This window comes from Loxodonta africana, chromosome 9 (assembly GCF_030014295.1).
Source record: "Loxodonta africana isolate mLoxAfr1 chromosome 9, mLoxAfr1.hap2, whole genome shotgun sequence".
In the NCBI taxonomy this organism is placed as follows: Eukaryota; Metazoa; Chordata; class Mammalia; order Proboscidea; family Elephantidae; genus Loxodonta; species Loxodonta africana.
The window spans coordinates 65636492-65658053 of NC_087350.1; the positions used below are offsets into that span (position 1 = coordinate 65636492).

General features: G+C 36.6%; 1 protein-coding gene across 1 annotated transcript in view; it reads left to right on the forward strand.

The window, feature by feature from the left end:
- Positions 1-21562, forward strand: part of SHOC1 (shortage in chiasmata 1) — an 83100-nt gene that overhangs the window by 11486 nt on the left and 50052 nt on the right. The window contains 7 exon segments of the mRNA XM_003407806.3: positions 579-690; positions 1966-2119; positions 4625-4723; positions 5856-5967; positions 9949-10043; positions 13133-13372; positions 19980-20396. Coding sequence (XP_003407854.2) covers positions 579-690; positions 1966-2119; positions 4625-4723; positions 5856-5967; positions 9949-10043; positions 13133-13372; positions 19980-20396 — 1229 coding nt within the window.

Below are 21562 nucleotides of genomic sequence, written 5' to 3' on the forward strand. Positions count from 1 at the left end.
TAAATTGGTATCTGGGTTGAGGTAGCTACAACTATTACTTGATACTATTATTTATTTTTTTTGTAATCATAGATTTAAACTGAATATTTAAGGTCATACATAGCATCTTACAATAAAATATCAGGCATATTGGCACTAGACTGTCACCCTAACTATCTTTTACTCATTCAAAATAATTCAAATATATAGGCTGCATAGATAATAAAACCCAGTGTAATAAAGATACATGCTATCAGTAGTTTTAAACTCTTATGCTTTAATTATGGTCACTATTTTTCAAAGCCAGAACTAGGATACATGGTCTAACAAAGGGTGTTTTGTTTGTTATTTCTAGGTGTTCAAGGCAATCTAGAATGCCAAAAATTATGGCATTAAAAAAAAATATTTTCAGTGGTTTGGAATTTCAAGTAAAATTTTATCTGATATGTTCTAAATTATAATGTGCCAATAAACAGTCCAGTCTTTGATAATTGACCACAGATCTTATTTATTTGTTCACTCATTCAACAGGTATTTACTGTACATTTAGTATGTACCTTGCTTTTAGTAAACACTTATTTAATTTTTTTTTTTTTAAGGGAATGCATACCTTTTCAAGAGAATTTGGAAGTTAATGAGAAAGAAGATTTTTCCATGGATAAAGAGAACTTTTGTCAGGAGAAACTAGAGGATACAGTAGGTTAAAATGAAGTTGTAATACTTGCTTTCAATAATTTTCTTATAAATGTAATGAAGCATGCTTTTTGAAAAATATACACTGACTGCCTACAATTGTCAGGTCAAAAGGACACAACAATGGGTGAAAAGTGTTTCAGTTACAGTCAGCTTTATTTCTAAGGCAGTGGTTCTCAGCTTGGCTACACATTGGAATTACTTGGGGAGTTTTAAAAAAATACATTGAAGCAAGATTCTGGCCTGGGTGTATTCTGATTTAATTGGCCTAGTGTGCAGCCGAGGTATAGGGAATTTTAAAACTTCTCCAGATGATGCTAATCTATATACCTGGTATAGGATATTAAGTGGTCATATCTAATTAAAAATTGGAGACTGGAGCTAGAAATACTGATTTATGAGTTAAACGCACAAAATAAATAGTAATTGAACTATAGGAGAAGTGGTCTCATTCAATTAAGAATACAGATAGTCCAAGATGGAATTTTAGGTGCTACAGAGTGGTTAATGAGTTAAGGAAGATAGTATCTTTGCATATTAAAGGCCAAACTTCTCAAAGACAGTGCTTCTTTTTCAGTGTACAGTTTCAGTAGCACACAAAATTGTTATTATGATGTTATTGTGCAAAGAATTCCACCAATTGAGAGTGCAAATTATTTTTTGCAATTTAAGGAGCTGAAAAACCTGGGCACATGTAAATTAGATGCATTCACAAAGTTAGTTAAAAAAAAATTTTAAAGGCAACTCAAAATGCTTCACATTTGGGACTTTTAAAAAACTTTCAAAGTATACACATATAACGCACTTAAGGCATTTTAAGAGTTTCCTTACATTTAATATTTTTAACACACATGGTAAGAATATCAATTCACCTATTGGCCTCTTTCCTTCATCCTCTCCACCCTTTAACTCTAGTGGAGTAGTGGTTAAGAGCTACGACTGCAAACAAAAAGACAGGCACTTGGAATCCACCAGGCACTCCTTGGAAACCGTTATGGGGCAATTGTAGTCTGTCCTGTAGGGTCACTGTGAGTCGGAATTGACTCGACGGCAACTGGAATGTAATCAATGGTCATAAAGGACATTACTCAGGGGACATATTGCTTGTAATATAATTTTGGCTGTACAACTTCTGTTTTTTAAATGTATGTAATATATAGCATTAAAAACTTTGAACATGGGTTTAGTTTAAAATATGGTACACCATTTAACCAAATGTATCCATTTATAAATTCAGAAATAATTATTTGTAAAACCTCTCTAAAATATCCTTTTAACTCTATATTATTTCAGCCATCAGTTTTGCCTCTTGAGTGTGACTTCTTAATATCTACAAGCCCCAAACAAGAGACAGATATTCCATCATTCTCAGGAGTGAAGGAGTCATTAAACTTAATGCCAGAAATAATAAATTATGTAGATGAAAATGAAGAGCTTTTAAAAAAAGGTAAGAATTAATTAAAAAATGTATTACTTGTAAAAACCATTTAATAATGTTTGTTATACAAGTTCTAGTTCATTAAACTTTTTTCTTAACCTCCAGGCTTTGTAAAATATTTTTTGGAAGTTATGTATTTAATCTCAGAATTATTATTGATGAGCCTCTTCTCATTGTCATTATCTTTATGCTGCTTTCAGGCTTAAAACTTCTCTGAAATAAATCTCACCATTTCAAGATAATTACAATATAAAAACAAAGCTAAAACATTTATAAGAGTACCAATTTCATTTAAGAATTGTTTTCTTATATACAAAAACATACACTATCAGCCTCTGTGCTAAATTTAGTTAGCCATAGAAAAGCTCAGGGCAAGGTTATGCTTCATGGAATCAGATGACTGAGTGAGTCATAACCTAGAGTTTAGATAGATTTGTCCCAATTAGTTTTAGCCAATATTGTTGAATTATTTTTAATGACAATTTAATCCCTAATATTTAAATCTCCTTTCATAAATTCTAGTTGAAATTATCAAAGATGTATAATATCAGGGGTCAGAGAAGGGGGGATTTCTTATATCCATTAAGTACAGGGATGCTTGCCATCAGTTGTTCACAGGCATGAAGAAATTCTTGCATATAGGGTTAAATCAAGGGAATTACTGATCAGCCTACCACTCAAAGCAAGAGAATGAAAAGCCAATCTGAGTAAGTGAATGAAAATCTATACCAGAACTTGAAAATGTATCAAAGCTTAGAACTGTATGGTAGCTTGCTAGCAGGCACAAATCTCAACTCTATGGCTGCGAATAGAAAGGACAGCCGTAACTAGTAAAGTCACTAGTAAAGTGACTGTGATGTTACACTCCCAGCCTTTAGGTGTCTTTGATTATGTACTAAATAAAATAGAGCTACTGGAGAGAGATGCTGATGAACAGTGAGCTAATTATATCAGGTGGACACTTGAGACTGTGTTGGCATCTCCTGTCTGGAGGGGGGATGGGAAGATAGAGAGAGTTGGAAGCTGGCAAAATTGTCACGAAAGGAGAGACTGGAAGGGTTGACTCATTAGGGGGAGAGCAAGTGGGAGTACGGAGTAAGGTGTATATAAACTTATATGTGACAGTCTGACTTGATTTGTAAACGTTCACTTGAAGCTCAATAAAAGTTAAAAAAAAATAGAGCTATTGCTCTTACAAGGAGGACTTCTTATAGGAAACGTTATGCAAGTTATTGAAAGGGCAGGGGTGGGCAATGTCCCATATATCTTTGGTTTTAACAACAATAACAACAAAATTGTTTAGTACAGTAATAAAATTACCTACAAGGATGTATCAGGCAATAGCACCATCACTATTTCTCATGGTAAAATGGTAAGTAAAACTATAGGAAATATAAAACATTTCTTTTTCCTCTTTGTCTTGAATCAATAAATTTGAACAGGGATGCACCCAGTCACTGATAGAACCGAGCTCAACTCTCAATATGATAAACATAGATCTCTTTCTGTAACAATAAATAAAAGAAAAATCACTGAACTTGAAGCAATAGTTAAAAGTTCAAAAGAAAGAGACAAGATACAAATCTAAAAGAAAGGAACCAAATGTACCTTTCTAAAACAGACTCCAAGGAATAGAAACAAAATGAACTTATCTAAATGATATTAATTTATGTTTTATTTAATTTACATCTGTGAAGAGGGGAAGAAGATGAGATCAGGGAAGATGACTTTCAGATAAAAACATTACAGAAGTAGAGAACACAGGAAGGCAGGTAACAGTCAATTGTGTGTTGCGGGAAACAGATTTAGTAAATTTCTTATAAAATTCTCCTGAAATCCAGAAGACAAGAAAAATAAAAAAAGACAGAGAGATAGTGATGATGACCTGAGACATGGATATCATACACACACACACATATAACATAGAAAGTCATCTTACATGGATGAAGGTTAAATGCTTCAAAGTGATCCCATTCTTTGAAGTTTGTGACTTACGGGTTGCCCACCCTATCTTAGCTTCCTGTGATAATATAGATTTTCCCGCTTTTACTTTCCTTTGGTCATGCTAACTGACAAATTGGGGAACAAAAACGGTGTGCATGGAGGAATATTTATTCACCTATTCTTAAGTCACCGTTTTCCTCATACATCTACATATCTACCACCACCCATTGCTGTGGAGTCAATTCCAACTCATGGTGGTCCCGTGTGTTTCAAAGTAGAACTGCTCTCCCTAGGGTTTTCACTGGCTGTGATCTTTCAGAAGTAGATTACCAGGCCTTTCTTCTGAGGCAACTCTGGGTGGATTCAAACCACCAAACTTTCAGTTAGCCAAGCACTTAGCCATTTGCTTCATCCAGGGACTCCTAAATATCTACTACTCTGTAAAAATAAAACTGACCTACAATAAAGCAATGAAGACACTTTAGGAAGAAAATGCCACTGAACAAAGTTACAAAAAACTAATTTAATTGCACTTTTGTTGATAATAGAGTTTCCTCCTTTTCTTTTCAGATCTTGCTACCAAGTATACAATTGACGTTGAGCGTATAAAATGCCGCTCCACAGAGATTTTGACATTTCAAAGCCCATGCGAACCAGAGTGTAGCGAACCTGTAAAAACCAAACCTGTTGGCATAGAGTCGATTCCGACTCATAGTGACCCCATTGAACCAGGTAGGAATTATGAATAAATCATTGAGTTTCCCAGTGGTTACCTACATATGATATAAAAGTATAATACATTCATATAAAAAGTCTGCTGTAAGGCAGTTTTCATGTTTACAATTTGATAATTGTAATCCAAATTGTCATTTCTTTTTCTGTTATCTGCTTTATTATATTTGCTATTATCATTAACTCAGAATCCTATCAGCCTCAAAACTGAATAGTTCTATAGTTACAACGATTTAGGAAGAGGAATGAAGGAAATAGCATTAATATTAAAAATAGAAATCTTACAATATTATAGCTCAGTAAACATAAATTTTATATTTTATCTCAATGTTAGCAGTCTTGCTAACTAACCTTTGTTACACTTGTTTAAAATTTGTCTTTTTAATCCCCTGAAGTAATCCTATAATTCTCTGATTCTTTATTATTGTTAGTATTGTCATCCTACTAGATTTGGAATCTGAGAGTCATCTTTTATTCTAGCATATACCAGATTATGTTGCTTTTTAACTATGTTGTTGATACTGTTATTAGTTTTGTTTGTGATTGGAGCAATCATCTGTTTGAAAGTTTACTGCTTTATTTATGAAAGCGATAGAAACACACTGACAACTTATGAATAAATGAGGATAGGTTTCAAGCGCATCCTATGAATGTGTAATTCTGCGCTAGGCCAACTAGAGTTCAGACTCATTAAGGTGAAGAATTACCCTCCACTAATACCATTTATTTAACATCACCAATATTTAGGATGAGGATAAAAATAGTCCTATCATAAAGCTGTTAGAATGTTATCTTACATACAATAAGGTCAATAAATTTTACCTGTCAATGCATTTTTTAAAAGTCACCACTCAGCAGAGACAGCAGGTAATACATATGCAATTCCTTATATAGCTGAAAATTTAAAAACGGTTATTTTGTATCCAAATTTCTTTTTACTGAAGTATTTTTGTCGTAACAGAATGATCTAACATAATACTTGTTTGTAAAAAAAATTCTATTTGATTTTATTCAGTGTTTATGCAATAGTATGATTTTTTAATTTTCGTTTTGAACAACTTAAATATTTCAGGAAATTTAGAAATGCCATTAACTCATCTACATATAACAAGCCAACGCTCTTCAGTGAATTCATTATGTGCAGGGCTTCAGACATTTCCATTTTCTCCTGTTTGCAAAATGTAAGTAAAGATAATATTTCCAAGTTGCAATTCAGAACAAGGAGTCTTTAATTAAATCTTGTCTTATGAAGGCAATTTCCAAGATACCTATTATGTAAAAAAGTAAGAAATAAAACATATCTATAGTAAACAACTGGAGGGAATATATGAATGTATATGTACATATTTGTTTTTATATGGATAGAGTATTTTTAGAAGGACACACAAGAAGCAAGTAACTTTGGTTGTGTTCAGAGGGGAACTCAGTAACTTGGGAACAGGAGTAGGAGATTTTTCACGATATACTTTTAACATTTTGAATGTGAATTTACTACCACTAAAAATAAATAACTTGAAATTTTTAAAAGATCCTGGAACAGGAAAAATCTTCTTAGGACACTGACACTGGACAGTTGCCAATGACATTGCTTTTAATGTGCGCTCACTGCCATGAAAGGTATCATTGTGGTTAAGAACACTGAACTAGAACTAGACTTCTTGGGTCTATCACTTACTAGCTATATGACCTTAATTGCTCTGTGTCTAAGTTTCCTTTTCTGTTATATTGGGATAATAATACTACCTGCCTCACAGGGTTGTTTATGAGGTCTTCTAGAAGATTTGTTATAGCTCTCTGGCTAGGAACAGTCAAGAATCACAGCAGAACAGTACGGATAGCAGTTAACCAGCAGATTTTGGCTATCAACCTACTCCCCTAGAAGTACTAGAGATCATGTTCCACCTGTAGCAGAGGATATCCACTGGTCTTGTTTACCTGTATCAATGTGGTCTTGGTGAACCAAACACGTCGAACTAAGGCTTGATCCACAAATCTCTCCAGTAACCCCATTGCTACTGACAGAATGGTCTATAGCCTTCTCAGAATTGATATTGCAGGGCTGGATCATTGTATTCTAGTTTGAGGGTGAGTCAAAATTGCATAGCTTAATGGGTCAGCATTCTCTCCTTCTGACAGAGTCTGGTACGGTTTTGGTTGCTTCTTATACCATGTGGCATATATGTAACTTAATGTTTTTTAGGCTGTATTAGTCTGCTATCTGGAAATAGGAAACCCTGGTGGTGTAGTGGTTAAGTGCTATAGCTGCTAACCAAGAGGTCAGCAGTTCAAATCCGCCAGGTGCTCCTTGGGAACTCTGTGGGGCAGTTCTACTCTGTCTTATAGGGTCACTATGATTCGGAATCAACTTGATGACAGTGGGCTCAATTTTTGGGGGTTTATCCTGGAATAAAGCCATCTCATTTCTCTGCTTCCTATACCAGTTACAAAACTAGGAGCATAACCTTTACAGCTCCCTTCTTCCCTACTGTAAACCTGGAGCTTAATGTATCCTAAAATAACATATCTTCAGGAGACATTACAGGGAAGTCTCCAAGTCTCTAGTGAATTATTTTAGAGCAGAAACTGTGGGAGCTCTATGGTGAATTTTGAGTTCTTAGTTATGCTTAGCTAATCTGCCAGGAAAGAAACCCTGGTGGCGTAGTGGTTAAGTGCTATGGCTGCTAACACAAGGATTGGCAGTTTGAATCTGCCAGGCGCTCCTTGGAAACTTTATGGGCCAGTTCTACTCTGTCCTATAGGGTCGCTATGAGTCGGAATCGACTTGACGGCACTGGGTTTGGTTTGTTTTTGGTAATCTGCCAGAGGAGAGTGCTATTACGCTACTGGGAGCAACTGAAGTCAAGAACTCATGATTGACTGCTCAGGTTTCTATTAATGGTCTCAGGAAGATACCACATAAGTTAGAGGATCTGGACACTGAGGATCCCGAATATATCTTCATCTACTGGCCAAGAATTATTTGCATTTGGGGGTAAATCTGTGCTGTATAGAACAGGTCTGCCTATATCGGATATAAACCCTAAGAATAGCATGGGATAAGTATACAAAACTACATATAATTTGTTTAAATACTGTAAGTCCTTTTGCTAAGGTGCAAAATGTTTATTTGCAGGACCTGGGTTTGTGGGTGCTGTCCTTTTTAGTGCTCTTTTATTTACTCCATATACTCTAATCCATCTGCTAAAGCAGATGGTCAGTTAAAACAGAAACTAACAGAAATTAGTATAATCTTGAATTTCAATCTGACATTAAAAGTATTTATAATAAATCATTTTAATCACACAAATCATATGTATATTTATTGTTATAACTCAAATATTTAATGAAAATTTATGAAACTTAAGTCTTACCTAATGCATTATGATTTAGGAGTTAGAAAAGAAATAGGTTTTAAATTAGGTGATGGTTTTAGAGCCATTTGAAACAACATGAAGGGAAGCAGTCTCATCACTACTGCTTTTACCAGCAGGCAATAAATCACTTCTACTTGGCTTATGAATATAAAAACTTAAAAATCCTTACTTCAGAAATGGACTTGTGTTTCAATTGTGAAACTAAAAACAAAGAGAAAAAGTGATATAGTAAAAAGAAACAGAATAGAAAGACATGTATGTTATTATACCCTTAACTTCCTTTATGGGTCTAATTACTTTTATTTCAGAATACAGTATTTCAGCTGAAAATAATTAATATGCCCAGTTAAGAAATATTTTTAGTGCCTCCCACATGTAAGACTTGGCTACATTTTATGGGGCTTAAAAGAAAAGTATGTGTGCATAAGAACTTATTTCCATACCAACTGATTACTGAATTGTAAGCATGTTTTTACATACGACCAAAGAATATATCAAATTCAGACATGTCTTTGGAAAGCTCCATTAAGAGTGAGAATGTTTGCTTTATTTGGTCTCCTTTTGGATGTGGCTTGCCTGAATATTTTCCCTTCTTCTCACTTTAAAATAATTGCCTACAATCTAAGATGTCTAGTTGTCAGAAAGACCTTGGTAAGGTTCAAGAATTGTCTAGGTTCCCAAATTTTGCCATCTGGTGCCCAGATTTTTGTTTTATGTGGGTAAATTGGACGGCTTAGACTTAAAACCTGGATTTCTACTGCCCTGGAACGTTGATTTAACTAACAGTACTTATAATTAGCATACTCACACATGTCCCATATGATCAGAGAAACAGAATACAATCAGTTCTCACTTGGGGAGTGGGAGGTTTGGGACACAGATTAAAGGGTTTGTAAATTATCAGTCTCTTTCCTCCCAAAGACTAGTAATTTTCATAGCTGTTGCAGAGATGTGATTTGCACTGACTTTCATACATATTTCCTGTTTCTCCCCCACCACCCAAAACACACCAACATACGCAGACACACATCACTCACTACATATCCGCTAAGATCGAAGGACCTGAGCTAAACTAAATTTTGAGACTCTATCACTTTCAGAGAAAGTAGAGAAGACAGGATATTTTCATGGTTCTGATCCCCTAACAGTAGAGGCTCCAGAATTTCTATGTATAAGGGACTTGGGGACAGCAATTTCATAAAAATTTGTCTTAAAGCTGCTATTTGCATGGTAATTTTACTTAGATTGCATTTTTATTTTGGGTAACTTGTACAGTTGGTGCTGGCATAGTTTATGGAGGGGAGTACTTAAACCCTCCTCTCAGCCCTCTCAGGGAACCCCGGTGGTGTAGTGGTTAAGTGCTACACCTGCTAACCAAAGGGTCAGCAGTTTGAATCTGCCAGGCACTCCTTGGAAACTCTACAGGGCAGTTCTACTCTGTCCTATAGGGTCACTATGAGTCGGAATTGACTCGGTGGCAATGGGTTTGGTTTGGTTTGGTTTGTTTGTTTGCCAGCCCTCTCAGGTTCCAAGTTCCACTGAGAGAGGAATTTAGGAGGCAAGCAGGAGCAATTAAGCAGCTGACAAATGACCAAACTTTCCCAGGGGAGGAGAGAGTTAGTATTTGTAATTTAGTCTATAGAATCTCTACTTCAGTTTACACATTTATAAAATAGAGTTAATTTCATGTGCTTTTAACTGTAAAAAGTACTTTTCCTAAAACAGATTTTTATTGTAAAAAAAGACTCAATATTATAAATGTACTAAACTTTAACTCTTCTCTTTCAGTACTTTGCTTAGCACTGAAGAATCAGCTAAAAAATACTGGATGGTATGGCAATTAGAAAGCTGCGAAAGTGTTTTGAAACCATTTTTGCTTACAGGTAAAGCTTAATTGATTTTGAATGCTAAATAGAAAACACTGGTGAAAAAGTACGATCAGTAGAAATATGGACTATCATTTTTTCATTGACTGTTTCTTAACACAGAATATATAACTTAGCACAAAGCTAAGATATCCAAATATCTGCCAGAGTGCTTATTATGCTCAGTATAGGAGTATATGACAAGATCTTGAGTTGCTGATTTTTTTAGTAATTCCTATTTATGCCGGGGGGGGTGGGGGGGGTCGGGGTGGGGGCATAAAAAAAAAGAAAATGCAAATACAGTCCCATATGTACAGTTTATATTTCCAAGTTTGTGAGTTGGTTATAAAAATTTTACTAGTGCAAAAATTATATTACTTGAGCTAATGCTAAAATTGATTTTTGGTTTCCCAAGCTTTCCAAAAGGGCTTCTTTAAAAATATTTTAACAAAATTTATATTTATAGTTTAACAAATAATTTTGAATTGAATATAAATTGCACATGTATATTCAGAGTTTATCAGAGTATGTTAAACTTTTTTTCTGTGTCTGAACTATTCTATGAAAATGGAACTCTGGATAAAATATTCTTTTAAAAAAATTTTAAAATAAGTTATGGAGCCAAAAACAGAAATCCTGGGGAGCAAGTGAGCACCAAAGCTGGCTTTCAACTTAGAGGATTTCTGTTAAGCCCTGGAGACCTTGAACCTCTGTTTTGATGTCTGCATGGTGTGTAGGGTCAAGAAATACACCTAAAGCTTATCCTAGGCAGAGAGTTTAATTGGAGACCCTAGAATAAAACTATGAGTCCAACAAAGTATTCTGTCAGAATAAGAACATGTAAGAAATAAACCACCACATAGAAGTGATACTGAGTAAATTTGCTTATTTCTACATTAGTGCCTGAGGAGAGGAAAAGAAAAAAAAAAAAACCTCTCTTTCAGAATTTTTAAGGAGGTACAAGCCATCATGGCAGGTTGCAGTCTAAATTCAGTATGATTTGAAAAACAGTGATTTAATTTAAAGTAGTTCCAGGTCGATGGTGCCCCCAAACAGATAGAGAAAACAAATGTAAATTCTTTCTAGAGGGAAGCATGTTGTTTCTGGAGGAAGGCAGTGTCAACCAATGCTTCAAGGAATTTCCACAAAGTTTGAAGAAACACATGCTAACAGATAAAAATCACAAATATTTAGGCAACATCAGTGATAGCAGAAACAAAAGACATAAAAATCAAATCACATAATGGAATTGTCAGACAGGAGTATAATAGCTATTTAAAGCAAAAGTGGGAGAGAAGAAGGAATACGAGCAATGAATAGAGACTATAAAGAGTGACTAACCAAACGAACAAGCCAAATAAAAAATGAACAAAGGACTTGAATAGAAGCGTTTCAAGGAAGATATACGAATGGCCAATAAACACATGAAAAGATGCTCAACATAATTTATCATCAGGGAATGCAAATCAAAATCACAATGAGATACCATTTCAGACCCACTAGAATCGCTATTATCAGGAAAATTGAAAAACAGCAAGTGTTGACAAGGTTCTGGAGAAATTGAAACCCTCATCCATTGCTAGTAGCGTTGTAAAATGGTGCAGCTTCTATAGAAAACAGTTTGGCGGGTCCTCAAAAAGGTAAGTATAGAATTGCCATATGACTCAGCAATTCCACTTCTAGGTATATACCCAATGTACTGGAAAGCAGGGGCTCAAACAGATGCTTGTACACCAGTATTCACTGCAGCACTATTCACAATAGCCAAAAAATGGAAACAACCCAAGTGTCCATTGACAGATGAATGGATAAACAATTTAAATATAGATATAATGAAATATTACTTAACCACAAAGAAAAATAAAGTTCCGGTACATGATATGACATACATGGACTTTGAAAACATTATGCTGAGTAAAGTAAGTCAGATACAAAAGGACAAATATTGTATGATCCTATTTATATGAAATATCTAGAACAAGCAAATGCATAGAGTCCAAAGTAGATTAGTTGGTTACCAGGATCTAGGGTGCAGGAAAAGTAGGGAGTTACTGTGTAAGGGGTACTGAGTTTCTGTTTGAAGTGATGAAAAAAATCTTAGACATAGACAGTGGTCATGGCTGCACAACATGGTGAATGTAATTAATGTCTCTGAATTATAAACTTAAAAATGGAAGGAAGAGATATTATAAAGGGACGTGATTAAACTTTGGAGGGTGATAAATATGTTTATTATTCTGATTGTGGTGATAGTTTCACGAATGTATAGTGTGTCAGATTCTTCACTTAAAATATGTATGAATTTTTGCATGTCAATTATACGTCTATAACACTGTTAAAAATAGTATCTATTTAATAGAGTTACTTTGGTGATTGAGAATAATGTACATAAAGCACTTAGCACAGTGTTGTGTATATTTTAGTAAATAATAATTACTATTATTGATTATTAGTACCTGTATTATCATTTTGTTAATATTATCATAAAAGAACCATTAAAAAATTAAGATTTCAAAATTTATAATCCTAATTTTGGGTTGATGCTTATTATAATAATAGCAATAATAATAAAACTATAATACAGATAATAACATTAAATAGTTGTACTACTTCGAATCTGTCATAAATTAAGATTTATCTCTATTTAGACTTTGTACCCTGATCATCACAAAATCTGATCAAATATACCTACTTGTTTAAAAAAAAATTTAAGCTTATTATAATTAGAGATTCTGATTTAATAAATCTTGCATGAATTCTTCAAAATGTTACCAAATGTGTTACTTTAGTAATTGAAATTGGTCAAACAAAATAATGGTTCCTTCTACTAAATATTAGAATAGTTTTACCCTCTTGGCTATTTCAAAAATTGAAATAAATCCTTTATGTGACTTCTGTTGCTGTAATATTTGAGATTTTTACAAATATTAGCATCTTGAAGACAAAATAACTAGATATAACTTCAAGTTTTTTTTTTTCTCTCATGTATGGAAATAAATTTCATGATAAGGAATTTTCAGTGTGGTTCTATTTATCGTGTTTTTCATCTCTTTTGCCCTGTGGACTGTTTTTGACTATTTGTTTTTGGGGGGGTTTCTTTTTTTAAGTACCAAGAACTCAAGAGCCCAACAGTCAACATTCAATTGCACGTTTAGAAAAGATGTCTTCTACTGAAGAAGAAAGGCTTGTGATTAGTCTGTTGAGGGCAGAGTGGTGGAAACAAGCAGGGCTAAATCTGATGACAGAAACTTTGGAACTTCTAAATATGGATTTGTGTCACAATTATCTGTCTTCTGACAATACTAAAAAGGAGATGTTTCTGCCTACAAAATTGCTTGCGTTAGAATGTAAGTACATAATAATAACTATCACTTTTGTGAACATTTCCGAATTGAAAAAAATGTTAGATACTGGGTTTCCTTTCACTAGGTGATACTGAAAATATAAGTAAGCTCCAGCATTCAATACTGGCCCTGTCTCTGCCAGGATTTATGACTTTGGGCCTCTCTAAGCCCTATTTTCTTCTATGGAAAAAAATGAGGAAATTTGACCTGCAAATCCTAAAATCTTTTTCTGTTCTAAAATTCTTCAGTCTCTGTTTTTAAATTTCTAGTAACTTTCAATTAAAATTGCTTTGTTTCATTTTATAAATGATTAATTGCTACCCAAGATTCTGTTCACATCAGCCTAGCCACAAATGAGCATATTGCCATAACAGTTATTTTTTGACCTGATAGCTGAACTTTGATAATATTTAGTAATCTCTCTTGAATAGAAAACTTTCTTTGGTATTAAAATGTCCAGTAATTTAGCATTTTTTACTTATGCAGTTATGAAGGCAGACATATCTGTTGAGTGTCTATCTTTTGAATTATTTTGGCTGCTAGATATGCCATTATAGCAAATGTAACAAACTCAGCCTGAATTATATCTTTATGAAGTATATATATACAGTTATTCAATTAGTTTCTGTAATAATTAACACATTTTGATTTTAAAGGAGCTGGGAAAATTTATTATAGAGCTAATTAATATATTTAAAAGTGAATTTTAGAAATTACTATGTATGTTGGGAGACTGGTTTAAAGAGATAAGGAATCAGGGTAAAAATTGTTATCAGCAAGGGCTGTTTCAAAGACAGAAGGCATAGAGGGTTTGGGACTTAGGAGGAAGAAGAATAGATAAACAGACTATGTGAATCAAATGCACACTGTATCCCAAGGCCTAGATGATTACCTGTGGTAGGATAAGAATTTTAAGAGATTTTCACATACCACACAATTCACCCATTTAAAGCATAAAATTCAATGGTGTTTAGAGTATTCAGAGTTATACAGCCATCATCATAATCAGTTACAGTACAAAAGGAACACAAAAAGAAACCCCATACTCATTAGCAGTCATTCTCCATTTTCCTACAAACCCCAGCCATAAAGCCACCGTGTTTCTATAGATTTGCTTATTGTGGACATTTCATGTAAGTGGAATCACCTAATATGTGGCCTTTTGTGACTTCTTTCACTTTGCATGTTTTCAAGATTCAGTTGTGTTGTTGTAGCACATTGTCCAAATGGCGTGGTGGCAGCGTCAGACCTCCTTATCTAATTTCACAAGGGGGAAGGAGAACCAAGATCAGTAGAGGATGATACCTGTGAGGCGGAGGCAGGCCAAACATACTTCCTCTGCCCAATTTTTTTTACCAGTTCTAACACCAGCCGTCCCTCCCACGGCAATCTCTGCTTCTCTGTTGGGTTTAATAATTTGTTGCAGTGGCCACACAGATCTTACAGACCATACTCACAGTTATGGGGTTTAATAGGGAAGTAACAGGTTACAATTCAGAATTAGGAATGACTCAGCATACAGTTCTTCGATCAGGGCAGCCTATTTTCAGCAGTGCCTGGAGGCAGGCTTTTCTCTGGATCTAGGCCTCTCGCCTAGGCCTCTGCCCTGCTTGGGCAAGTGTTACAAAGCTCTTTAGCTCAGCCAGATGCCCGGAGGCACCCTACTCCATCAGAAAGCCTGCCCAAAGGCTCTCAGCTCTCTTGTTCCATAGGTCAGCACACCCACTGTAACAGCCTTGCCCTGTCTGCTGGGAAGCCCACTGTGGTGTCTTTGGCTGGTCTCATGGTTCTGCTGCCTCTGTTTCTCTGCCACTGCTTCCTGAAGCCTTGTGCCGTCTCCAGTGTTACAGCTCTCTCTTGTCTCCTGGGTCTAGGAGGTTCTCGGTGCAGGGACCCCAGGTCCAAAGGGTGCACTCTGCTCCCATCAGTTCTTCTTGATAGTAGTGAGGTCCCCCCTGTCCGCGTCTGGGATGGCTCATTTTAACCCTGGCAGGATGGCAAAACTGACCAATCCCTTTGTTAGGGTTCCATACACCCTATTTTCATGGTCCCACCCCACAAGGGTACCATGCACCTTACTTACATTTTTAGCAAGCTGTCCAATCCCCTTAATTGGCCACAAGCACCTCATTTGCATAGTCCCACCCAGTCATTTGGTGGGAGTTAAAGACCATGGCGAGAAAGGCTATATGAAAGCAATCCATTGCACCACAGACTACCCCCTGGCTTTTCTAGCCATGGTTCTTTCATACTTGGAGGATATCTTCCCCCTACCAATCATTTTACCAGTCCAAAACAATTACTAACAATTAGTCCTTCAGTAGGGCAAAGAGTCCTCAGGTTGAGGTTACTCAGGTATCAGCCATTCAGTCTGCTCAGGTATCCATCTGATCTGGTCAGGTTCTCTGAGTCATCTCATCTTCACCCTTTCTGGCCTCTGGCAAAATTTAACTGAGAGAAGATTATTCCCTTGCTCTGAGCCTCATGAGGTATCGATATAACAAAGCCTTTTTAGGGACTTTAGGCTCAGCCACTATACTTTAGTCCAGCAGTGCCTCCCCCTTATTCCACTCTTTCACAGTTACTGCTTCTACAAGTTTTTACAGTCACAATTAACTCTGTTAACAGTCAGCATTCACAAGTGAATCATATAATCCTACCAGCATCTTCCCCCACCCTTTCTTCCCTAGACCCATCAGGAAAAGAGGAAACTATTCAGTGGGAATCCTCCTTTGTCCCCACATTTTGAGTGTAAGCACATCCATGAGAATGTATAAGCCAGTTACTTCATGCCTGTATCTCCACCTGCCCCCCGCCCCCATTTTAGATAGCCAATGTTTAAGTTGCCCATCCTGAGTAAACCAGTACCCTGAGAAGATAAGCATGTTCCTTTATTTGAAGAATCTCCTGTTCCGGTTAGAACTGTGAGCAACTGCATCCAGAAGCAAAGACCAGTCCAATTGCAGCAGTCCACAGCGGCTCACAGTGTCAAATATATCACTTTCTCTTCCCCCTTTACCTGGGGCCAGGTTATCTCATCCCCATTAAGTCAGGGTCAGCTCATCCCTAGCTATCCAAGCTATTTCAGTAGGGACCAGTTGTAGGCTCAAGAGTCCATATACCTCACTGCAAGCAGACCAGCCGGCCGCTTCTCTCTCTCATCCCTGGCCACCTGGACTAGGTCAACTGATTTTAAAGGAACATGTCCAAACTCAACCCATCTATTCGTTGCTGCATCTACCCCACTTCCACTCATTTCAGGGGCCCCAGCTGATCACTTCAAGCAAGCATACCAGGCTGTCTACTCACCAGCTCGCTTTAACTTTCAGTCCTAGAAGGAGGTTCTTCTTATGGGCACTGATTTTCTGCCTTGATGAATCCAACTGGCAAACTGCTTACTCAAAATTCAAAAAGTAAAACAATCGTTTTTTTTCTGCAGATCCTTCCTTCAAATGCTAATTTCCTGCTCTCTTAGCAGTTCTGGGTATGTCAGCAAGTCTTTTCAAATGTGAATTTCCTGGCTCTGAAGGTTTTGGGTGGGGCTCAGGTTTTCAACCTAAGCCCCCAATACTGCATTCAAACCAACAGACTGTTTCTTTCAGGCAAACCCTATAGTTTCCCTTTTAGCATATCCAATCATGTATTAGCTGAAGGTAGAGTTACATGCTCTCTGTAATCTGCAATACCCAATATTCATTTCCATCATACATTTAGGTCTATGATACAACACTAGTAGGAAAAACATTCAGTGTCCATAGTACATTCAGGTAAGCACATAATCCTTTTGAAAACTTTCCAGTTTCAGCCTCTCTTCCCTACACCCTGACTATCTTCCTATTCATATATATGGCCTTGGGCCTCTGGCTGGGTGGAATCAGAGGATCCTGGCCCCTTATCAGTCATCTTGTTTACCTGGCCTGTCTTTTGCCCCAAGCCACTTCAGATGCAGTTTCTCTCCTCTCAGCTGTAGCATAACACCTCTTACTTTCCTCTTAGCCATTACCAATAACAACCAAAGTAACCATTTAAAAAGCAAAACTTTCACTTCCCACACCCTTTCATCCTTTCTCTTCAAAAGTCCCACAATTCTTTGAGTCTGGAGCCATTGCAACAAATCCCACTTCTGATGTAACTGTAAAAGTGACATGATGGCATTGTCAGGCTTCCTCATCTAACTTCACAAGGCGGAAGGAGAATCAAGATCAATAGCCCAAGGCTGCATAAATCAGAGACTCTGTCAGTCTTAGACCAGAAGAACTAGATGGTGCCCGGCTACCCCCAGTGACTGCCCTGACACGGAACACAACAGAGGGTCCCTGATGGAGCAGGAGAAATGTGGGGTGCAGAACTCACATTCTAGTAAAAAGACTGAGACTGGAGGGACCCCAGAGGACATGGACCCTGGACTCTCTCTTAGCCCCAAACTAAAACCATTCCCAAAGCCAACTCTTCGAACAAAGATTAGACTGGACTATAAGACATAAAATGATACTGGTGAGGAGTGTGCTTTTTAGCTCAAGTAGACACATGAGACTAAGTGGGCAGCCCCTGTTCGGAGGCAAGATGAGAAGGCAGAGGGGGACAGGAGCTGGTTGAATGGGCACGTGAAATACAGGGTGGAGAGGAGGAGTGTGCTGTCACATTATAGGGAGACCAAGTAAGGTCACATAACATTGTGTGTATAAGTTTTTGTATGAGAAACTGACTTGAATTATAAACTCTCACTTAAAGCACAATTAAAAAAAAAAAAAAGCAATGGAGTAAAATCAGCAGGGCCTCAGCCAATGGCTCTCAGAGAGGACACTGCTGGAACACAGTGCCCTGTGGGCTGTATTGGAGTCTGAGGCAAAATAAATCAGCTATACTGATCCTGTCTTTATTTAAAATACTGATTTTTTTTTTTTTTTTTTTACCATAGATCCTTTTTGGATTAATTTGGTTTTTTAAAAAAAAATTATATTAAAATATTATTTATTTTAGGAAGAAAAAGATCCACAGCCCAAGGCTGATTCCTATGAGGTGGAGGGAGGTCACACATACCTCCTGTCTCCAACCTTTTTACCAGTTCTAATACCAGCCATCCCTCCCACGGTACACTCTACTTATTTTTGGGGTTTGATTCATTGCAATCAATTCATCGTAAATGCAATTCATTGCGGTGGCCACACAGAACACAGACCACACTCACAGTTATAGGGTGTTTTAGGGAAGTAATAGGTTACAATTCAGGTTCAGGAACAACTCAGAATACAGTTTTTCGATCAGGAAAGCCTTTTCTCAGCCATGCTCACAGGCAGGTGTCTCTTAGACCTTGGCCTCTTGGCCTCTTGGCCCCTTGGCCCAAACTCTGTCCTGCTCAGGCAAGTGTTACAAAGCTCTTTAGCTCTGCCAATAAGTGCTTGGGGTAGCCTATTCCACCAGGAAGCATCTTGCCCCAAGGCTCTCAGCTCTCTAGCTCCATGGATTGGCACACCCACTGTAACCACCTTGCTCTGTGGGCCAGGAAGCCCACTATGTTGTCTCATGTGGGTCTCCTGGTTCTGCTGCTGCCATTTCTCTGCCACTGCTTCCTGCCGTCTTGTGCCGTCTCCAGGGTTACAGCTCTCTCTCTCTCGGGTCTCGGAGGCTCTCAGCACAGGGACCCAAGGTCCAAAGGATGCTCTCTGCTCCCGTCTCTTCTTGGTAGTAGTGAGGTCTCACCTGTCTGCCTCTGGGATGGCTCATTTTAACCCTAGCAGGATGGCAAAACTGACCAATCCCTTTATTAGGGTTCCATATACCCTATTTTCATGGTCCCACCCTCACAAGGGTACCACGCAAATTATATTTTCAGCAAGCTGTCCAATCCCCTTGGTTGGCCACAAGCACCTCATTTGTATAATCCCACTCAGTCATTTGGCAGGAGTTATAAGACCCCGGTGGCATAGTCGTTAAGGGCTACAGCTACTAATCAAAAGGTTGTCAGTTTAAATCCACCAGGCACTCCTTGGAAACTCTATGGGGCAGTTCTACTCTTTCCTGTAGGGTTGCTTTGAGTCAGAATTGACTTGAAGGCAATAGGGTTTTTTTTAGTTATGAGACCATGGGGCGAAAGGCCAGATAAAAGTGATCCATCACACTGCGCATGTGTATATGTTATATGAAGTATTGTTCAAATCTTTTATGCATATTTTAATTGGGTTTCTTTCTTTAAATTCAGTTGTAAAAGTTCTTTATATATTTTTAGGACACAGGTCTTTGTCAGTATATGTATTGTAAGTATTTTCTCCCAGTCTGTGGCTTCCTAGTATATAAATTTTTAACCCTTGGAGTAACTTATTTCCAAGGCCCTGACTCATTTTAAACTTATTTGCAAATAGATTGTTTTTCTGGAATTTCTTCTTTACTTGGTATCCTAGGTCCTGTAGTAATAAAAAGAAGTGCTGAATTTTTATCTCTTTGCAAAATTTATTTTATATCTAGACCAAAAACTGATTTTCAAAATTGTAAACAAAGGACCCCTAAGGATCAAATTATATTACTAAGAAACCACAACTAAAAATTATCCTAATGTCCTAATACTCTTTTAGGCATAGAAGTCATTTGGTTATTTTTTATTTTCTGTTTTCAGCGTGGCTAGAAAATAAAAGTTGTTCTTCACCTATTATATGTATTAATGAGAAATCTGCAAATGGTCATTTATCACTGCCACAGAGGAGTTCATCTCTGGCAAAAGAAGTACCAGCTCTGTGTTTTCCTGACAAATGTATCTCTGTTAAAAGACCAACAAAAGAAGAAAAACCAAAGAATGATCCAGAGCTAGATTATAGAATAATCCAAAAGAAAGAAAATAAAGATGACTTTGAACTTGATTGCACAGTACCATCTACTGAATCATGCTCTTCTTCAAGAGTTGAAAAAGCATCATTTGAACCTGGTGAAAAACAAGGGAATGATTTGGATCTTTTGAGCGACTTTATTATGCTGCGAAAGAAATATAAGACTTCCACCTCAAAGACAGAAGTTACAAATAGTGATGAAAAAGATGGTGGGTAATTCAGTAATATTTTGGCATAGATATGATAGTGTCAAGAACTAAATGCATGATTTATTATAGAAAGCAAAGAAATAAAACTCTTTAGAATATTAGAGTCAAAGAAAATGTCTGACTTATGATGCTTGTTTATTAAGATAATACAAATACAGATATGTATTTTCTCTACAATTAACAAGTGCATTTGAATTTGTAACAAAAGCTACTACTTATAAAACTTACTTTCTGCAGCTTGGCCATACATACAGATTCATAGTGTTTCTGACTTTTGTTGGTCATTCTGCCATTCTCTTTCCTTTTTTACCTGTCATTAAGTCTTACTATTTTAACTTACATGTTAATATGTACTTACAGAACTTCTTTACCCATCTAATTACTTATTACTCTTTTCAACCTCACCCAAGAGTTTCTCTTTGAGTATATAGTTGTCTTACATTGACTGCTTATAAGCACATCAAAGGCAGTATATGTGTCATATCATTTCACTTCTGGTAAGGAATGCGTATGCTGGAGTAAGTTTGACACAGGTTACCCTGATGCAGTAAATACACACTTAAATATTTATATGTTAAACATAGCATACTTAGCCCTCAGTGCTCTTTATACTATCAGTGTACACAAGATCGTGAGTCCTTAATGTCATAATGGTTCCATATACCTTTCAAAAGACATAACAGCCTTTTATAGGTCTACTTAAAGTTATGTTACGTGATAAATCAGTATATTTTCTACAGTGAAAAATTCTGCAAAAAATGCAGAGCAATATTCAGAGATTCGTGAATCTTGTGATCCTTTATGTCTGTATGAGCCTGGTGTCCCAGAGGCTAAGAGCTAGGCTGCTAATCAAAAGTTAGCAGTTCAAATCCACCAGCCATTCCTTAGAAACCCTATGGGGCAGTTGTACTTTGTCCTATAGGGTCGTTGTGAGTCAGAATCGACTCAATGGCAATGGGTTTTTTAAATTTATATATATTCATCATAAAATTTTTTTTTATGTAGTAGAAAGAAATTTTATGTAATCGACCACCATATAATTTACAAACTTGATGACAATGCTATATGTAACTGAGATCTTTCTAACCAATATTTGCATTGTTACGCAGAGCATAATGAGCAAAATATAAAGATGATTCAGAAATAGGAATTTTTAGAAGTTTTGT